General features: G+C 63.0%; 1 protein-coding gene across 3 annotated transcripts in view; it reads right to left on the bottom strand.

Annotated features, from left to right (window-relative positions):
* Positions 1-419: 419 nt before the first annotated feature.
* MYLK4 (myosin light chain kinase family member 4) overlaps positions 420-6,900 on the bottom strand; it is a 59,283-nt gene continuing 52,802 nt past the window's right edge. For all 3 annotated transcript variants that reach the window (XM_055127321.1, XM_055127322.1, XM_055127323.1), the window contains 2 exons: positions 3,996-4,061; positions 420-1,096 (listed from right to left, as the gene is read on the bottom strand). In XM_055127321.1, coding sequence (XP_054983296.1) covers positions 4,017-4,061 — 45 coding nt within the window. In that variant the 3' untranslated portion in view covers positions 420-1,096; positions 3,996-4,016. The remainder of the gene's footprint in view (positions 1,097-3,995; positions 4,062-6,900) is intronic.

Raw genomic sequence — 6,900 nt, 5'->3', positions numbered from 1 at the left:
AGCCTGCAGTTGTCACCACGTGGAGGCGGAAAATGTGAGCAGGGAGTAGGGAGGCGAGGGGTGCAGGGAGGGGTGGGCGGGAGCAGGGCGGCTCTCTCCCCTCCACCTCCCACAGCAAACGAGGGTTCGGTTCCTTCCAGTGGGGCCCCGGGGGACCTTCCCTTCTTAGCGGGGGAGGCCCCAGAGAAGTCACCGAAACCCTACGTGGGTAGGGGACCCTGAGCACCTCTGGTTTCTGGGTGTTCTTCCTCCCGCCAGCTGAGCCTCGGGGGTCTGGCGGGGGGCAGAGGGGGATGTGGCCCCCCGTGAGTGTCCGTGCTCGGCCAGAAACTGGGGGAGCTGCTGTCTGCCTCTGGGCAGGAAGAGGCACATGGTGAGCGTTGCCCCCCCCCCCCGGCTGAGACTTGAAGGAGGGACCCCCTGGCAGCCCCTCAAACACGGGAGGGGATGGGGGGCCCGGCACCCACTCAGGCCCTCATCAGAGCAGGGCAGCCCTGGGGAACGCGTGAGCCGGCCTGAAGACGGGAAAGGCCTCTGGTCTCGGAAATGGGAACAAGCGAGTCCAACCCACGCTGTGTTCCAGGAAGGGCGGGCCCAGCCCTCACCTCCGCCCTCACCTCGCCCTCACCTCCGCGGGGTCCGGGCACCTCGGGACCTGCAGGGAGTTTCAGGGCGACGCAGCCGCGCCTCTGAGACGCCCTTGAAGGACGAGAAACTGTTTTCTCAGCACAACGTCCAGGCTCTCGACACGCAGCTGAAATCTCCCGGGCAGGGGACGGCTCCGGGGCCCGCGGGGGAGCAGAGCCGGCCCCCGGGACTGAGCGCCTCGAACTACACTAAAGCAAACTCCACACGGCAGGGGAGGCGCCCCGCAGCGTCCACCCGGGGCAGGGAGGTGAGGAAGGGGCGCCACGCGGGACGCTGCCCCCCCCCGCCCCGGGCGGCAGAGCAGGGCGCCCCCGGCGTGTGGCCGAGTCACCCCGAGTTCAAGAGGCGACTCTCCAGCTCCAGTCACCCACCACCCTAGGGTCAAGGCAGCTGAGTTGCTGATTTTTCAGAAAAAAAAAGAAAAAATCTTCTCCAAGCAGCAGTTTTCCTGCAAAGCAAACAGAAAGCGGGGCTCTGGTTAGTCCAGCGGGGCTTTGAAAGCGGTCATTAGCGGCCCGGGCCCCGGGGCAGCCACAAATGGCTTTCGAGAATGTGTGTGTAGGGGGGCGCGGGGAGGAGACGGTCCTTCCCCGACAGGCCCCGCTGGGGACCAGAGCCGGGTGGTTTGGGGTTTGGGGTGTTTTTATGCCTTTTTCTTGCCTTTTTTCCCCCCTAAGTCTATGCAAGCTATTTTTGGCCGCCCGGCAGCCTGCAGGACAAGCCGGTCTTTGTTAAACGTGAGGCCCAGCGCCCTAAACCCTGTCAGCCTGGGCGGCATCAAAGGGGCCGCAGGAGCCCGTGGGAATAGCCCCGCTTGCTTCCCGCCGCCTCTCGGGACCCCACATCCACAGCACCCCACCCCAGGCCTTGGCCTCTGGAGCTGACCCCTCCCTCTGCGGGGCTGGCCAGGGAGGCCAGCAGGCCGCCAGGTGGAGGCTCTGCAGCCTCACCCCCCGCCCCCGTGCACCCCCCGCCCCCCAAGAAACCTCGAACAAATTGCCGGAGATTTATTTCCCCCACCGAGAGGCGGCTCCAGCGGCTGCTCCCTTCCACAGGAATCACTTTCAACCGCCGGGTTTTAAAAATCAATATTATCTCAAAGTTGGTTTTCCTCATGCGAGAGCGTGCCCTCAAGCCCCCTCCTCCCCCGGCAGGAAACAGTACGATGAAGAATGATCAGGAGCGAGTGTGTGTGTGAGTGTGCGTGCGTGTGTGTATGCGTGTGTGTGCGTGTGTGCATGTGTGTGTGTTTGTGCATGTGTGCATGTGTGTGTGCGTATGTGCGTGTGTGTGCATGTGTGTGCATGTGTGTGTGCGTGCGTGTGTGTATGCGTGTGTATGCATGTGTGCATGTGTGCATGCGTGTGTGTGCGTGTGTGTGCATGTGTGTGCATGTATGTGCGTGTGTGCATGTGTGTATGTGTGTGTGTTTGTGCATGTGTGCATGTGTGCGTGCGTGTGTGTGCATGTGTGTGTGCATATGTGTGCATGTGTGTGTGCATGTGTGCGTGCGTGTGTGTGCATGTGTGTGTGCATATGTGTGCATGTGTGTGTGCATGTGTGCATGAGTGTATCTGCATGTGTGTGTGTGTGTGTGTGTTGTTTCAACATTCTTCTCAATTAGGGCGGCGGCGCCCAGGGCTGCAGTCTGCAGTGAAGAGTGTAATTTGGCCGAGGGGGGTGGGACGAGAGCCCCGGGAGAGGGTCACGTGAGGGGTGCCCCTGCCTCCCCAGGACCGTGCTGAGGCAGCAGCTTCCAGGGCACGAGGGCAGCTCGCCCGGGTCATGTCCAGGGCCCAGACCCACCCACGGCCATCTGAAGAGGCGCCTGGTGACCCGGGCCCCACTCGCAGGCCCCCACCCTGCACCCCCACTGGGCCTCCACTGACCCCTGACCCCCTCACGCTGGGTCCAGATCCCAAGCGGGGGCTGGAGAGAGGACAGCAGGCAGGACGCTCGCGGGCACGCAGCCGCCCTGGGTTCCCTCCCTGGGTCCCCGCACGGACCCCGAGCCCACGCGGAGTGACCCCTGAGCACAGGCCCAGGTAGACGCCCCCAGCACGGCCAGGCGTGGCCTAGGAGGACAAAGCCAGACCCCCACTACGGCTCCCAGGGCTCCCTGGGCCCCTCGTTCCCGCCCAGGGCCTGGCGACACCCCCGCCCCCCGGGTCAGTGACTCCCCACCAGGCTTCCCGAGTGACCCCCGTGCAGGGTGGGGAGTGGCTCTGGGGACGGAGCTCGTGGGGGAGCGGGCAGAGGAGGGGCCTCGTGCCCGGCCCGGCCGGCGGCTCTCTCTGCCCACCTCGGCACGGGCTCCCCGTCCGCCTTCTCCTTGGCCCGTGCTGCTCCGGCGGAGACTGTGTTCTGTCAGCAGAGACACTGGCTTCCCGTCCACTTCCCAGAGGATCCCAGAGAAGCGCCAGGTGCCCAGGAGCCGTCCTTCCGCCCGCGGCCCAACTCTGGCCTTTGGTTTCGTGTTTTGGCGGCAGGCGGAGTCCCGAGCATACCCAGGGGACCCCAGGGGCCGTCCCTGGTGGCACTTGGCCTGCCCGGCTCGGGGCTCGGGGCCGGGCCGCGGGCTGAGGCTACAGTGGGGGCACCAGGGCCACGCCCAGGGTGCTGGGGGCACCAGGGCTGCACCCACGGTGCTCAGGAGAGGACGGGACGCGAGGGGTCGGACGGGGATTGGCACATTCAGAGCCTGCGCCGTCCCCTGGCCCCGTCTGCGGGTAGGAGCCCCTGGCCCACGGCGGCCTCGGCTTCGCCGAAGCTTCAAGGGGACGCGTGAGTCCAGCGGCTCCCGGGAAAGACCCGGGGACAAGCGGGAGGGGAGGGCAAAGGCCACGACCCCCAGCTCAGAGAGCACCCGGGCACCACAGGGCAGCGGCAGGACGCATGGCCCTGGGCAGCTGGACGGCCACCAGCCCCGGCTCCCGGCTCCCCTTGGGGGCCCAACCAGACTCACGGCACCGCCACGGCGAGCAGGACCCCCCACCCCTGCACAGAGCGGAAACTGAGGCTGCTGCACTAGGAGGGCTGAGGTCTGGGGGGAGGCCAGCAAGGACAGCCGGGCACCTGGGCCGGGGGTCACACCGCCCCGTCCGGCTCCCACAACCCACAGAGAATGCAGAGTCTCCCTCCCCTCCCTCCCCTCCCCAACCCTCCGCCCTCCCTCTCTCACCCTCTCTCTCCCACCTCCTCTCTTTCCCTCTTTCTCCCTCTCTCTCCTTCTCTCCATCTCTCCCTCTCTCCCTCTCTCTCTCTCTCCCCCCCCCCCCCTCTCTCACACACACACACACACACACACACACACACACACACACCCGGGGCAGAGATCCAACACCCACCTGTCCGGTGCTTTCTGCAGACTATTTGTCGGTGGGGTCCCGAGCCCCCGAGGGGCGCTGCTGCTTCTAGGAAAGGAGGAGACGGTGGGAGGGTGGGAGCCCCTCTCCCCAGGCCTGTCCCACCCCCCCTCTCCCCAGGCCTGCCCCACCCCCTCTCCCCAGCCCTGCCCCCCACCCCCCCTCTCCCCAGCCCTGCCCCCCACCCCCTCTCCCCAGCCCTGCCCCCCACCCCCTCTCCCCAGCCCTGCCCCCACCCCCCTCTCCCCAGCCCTGCCCCCCACCCCCCCTCTCCCCAGGCCTGTCCCACCCCCCTCTCCCCAGCCCTGCCCCACCCCCTCTCCCCAGCCCTGCCCCACCCCCTCTCCCCAGCCCTGCCCATGCGGAAGTCCTTATGCAGAAGCTCTTGGTGCCCTGAACTGGACCCTCCCTCCACAGACCCAGCTGGAGGACCCCCACCCGCCCGCCCGCCCTCTCCGGGTCAGGCGTGAAGAGTCTGCCCGGGGCCGTCATGTCTGTCTCAGCCTCTGGCCGTCACTCGTGAGTTTGCCCGGACAGGACTGAGCCGAGCACGACTCGGGCCCCGATCCAGAATCTGCTTCTCCCAAACGTGCCAGAGCAGAGGGATGCCGGGGCTGTCGGGGGTCTGAGAGGACAGAGAAGGCGCCCCGGGGTGGGCAGGGACAGAAATGGATTTCAAATAGGCCTCAGGGGGCTGGAGCGAGAGCACAGCGGAGAGAGGCACCGCACGCAGCCAACCCGGGTTCGATCCCCGGCATCCCATAGGGTCCCCCGAGCACCTCCAGGACTGATTCCTGAGCGCAGAGCCAGGAGGACCCTGAGCATCGCCGGGTGTGACCCAAAAAGCCAAAATGCCAAGAATTAAAAATCACAAATAGGCCTCAGACTCGGCGATCGGGAGACCCAGGGCCCTAAGTTTGGCTGGACCAGGGGCGGGGGCTCTCCGGCGTGGACAGTGGACCACGAAGGCCGCTGGAGCCCAGAGCTGTGAGCCCGTCTGCGCCTCATGTTTCAGCCGAGAAGCCCCGACTTCAGGGGCTGGGCAGAGAGCACGGCCCGTCACTCAGGTACAGGACGGGAGGCGGAAGGATTATTCCGGGCTGCTCCGCTCGGCCGGGCTGGGCTCTGGGTGCGAGGGAAGGGTGGGGCTCAGGGACAGCGAGACAGACCCGAGAGACGGGGCGAGGGGCAAGGAGTTCGCCTTGCTCACAGCCGACCCAGGTTCAATGCCCAGCACCCCCAATGGTCTCCAGAGCACTTCCAGGAGTTACGCCCGAGCACAGAGCCAGGAGTAGCCCCTGAGCACTGCTGTGCGTGTCCCAAAAACATGGCTGAGAGGCAGAGACCAGAACTTTAGAGCTAATCTCTTTGGGCTTTGTTTTGTTTGGGGACCAAACCCAGCAGTGCTGGGGGTTACTCCTATCTCTGCTCTCAGGGGCCATTCCTGGCCGACTTGGGGGTCTAGGTGGGTTGTCAGGGATCAAATCCAGTCTGCCACAAGGGCCAGGGGGATTGCCCCACAGTTGGCAGCCTGCCTCGTGAGCTGGGGGAGAAGGCAGCTGGGATGGAGAAGGGGCCGCTAAGACAATGATGGCTGGCGGGATGCTCGGGATGGGAGCTGTGTGCTGAAAGTAGGTAAAGGACCAAACGTGACGGCCTCTCGGTATCTGTATTGCAAACCATCATGCCCCAAAGTAGAGAGAGAGTGTGGGGGAAATCGCCTGCCAGAGAGGCAGGGGGAAGGTTGGAAAGGGCGGGCATACGGGGACCTTGGTGGTGGGGAATGTGCACTGGTGGAGGGACGGGTGTTCGATCACTGTATGACTGAAACTCAAACATGAAAGCTTCCTAACTGTAGCTCACAGTGATTCAATTAAAAAAATTTTTTTAATTTAAAAAAGAAAATCCAGTCTGCCGTCTGCATGGCAAGTGCACTCCCTGTTGTGCCACCACTCCAGCCTCCCAGGGCCAATGTCTGATTTAAAAATAAAAAACCCTCCTTGGGGTGGAGAGACAGTGCAGGGCGCAGAGTGGCCGCCCGGAGTGCCGAGAGCTCGGGTGCCAGCTCGCCCCCCCCCCCGGCTGTGGCCCGGATCCATCCTCTGAGAGTTAGCGATTCATTATAAAATTATAGGGGTGCTGGGTGGTAAAAATAAAATGAGCAAGTGCCTCTAAGCGCGAGACGGAACAGAGAGACATAAAAGTCGATTAAAAAGACTTTTCACACACTAGACTTTAAATAGTAAAGCAGTTTAAGAGTGAAAGTTTCCACTGAAAGTTCGGGTCTTGAAGCGCCCCTCAGCACCCAGGCACTTGCCCAAAGGAATCTGAGTCCCACAACACCGCCGTGAGGAATTTCTATCTGGCCCCCAGGACTGCGGCACCCCTGCGTGGGGCCGAGGCTCTGCCGCCTTCAGCCTGCATGGGAGAGGCCCCGAGTCTGCTCCTGGCTGGACTCTGGACAAAGACAGAACTCCCGTCCTTCGTGTCTGCAGAGAGCAGAGCTCCAGAGGATTAAATGAGTTCATTTTCGCAAGGCATGGGGGCCTGGTGCTTGGCACAGCACTGCATAATTATAACTTCCATGACAACTAACTACATTTACACAAGGAATTTTTTTTTTTGAATCCTCACCGCGCCTGAAATACCCCTTCATACCTCGGATACCAGTTGTTCCTTAGAATAACAGAAAGGTGATTTTGTTGTTGCTACATAGCTTTAAAAATATTTTCAAGCCATCCAGTGTCATTAATTATCTGCTGTGGTTTCTATATCGTCCTGCCACGGCAACGTGGATTTGGCCACCAACCAACGGGGGTAAAAATACTCGGGGTGGAAAATTGGCCCAAAATAAGTTGGTAAGCCTAATAAGCAGTTTCTGTCGTCC

Source organism: Sorex araneus, chromosome 2 (assembly GCF_027595985.1).
Source record: "Sorex araneus isolate mSorAra2 chromosome 2, mSorAra2.pri, whole genome shotgun sequence".
NCBI classification, from domain to species: domain Eukaryota; kingdom Metazoa; phylum Chordata; class Mammalia; order Eulipotyphla; family Soricidae; genus Sorex; species Sorex araneus.
The sequence above is the reverse complement of the archived record's forward strand: the minus strand, read 5'-3'. Positions and strand labels throughout refer to the sequence as shown.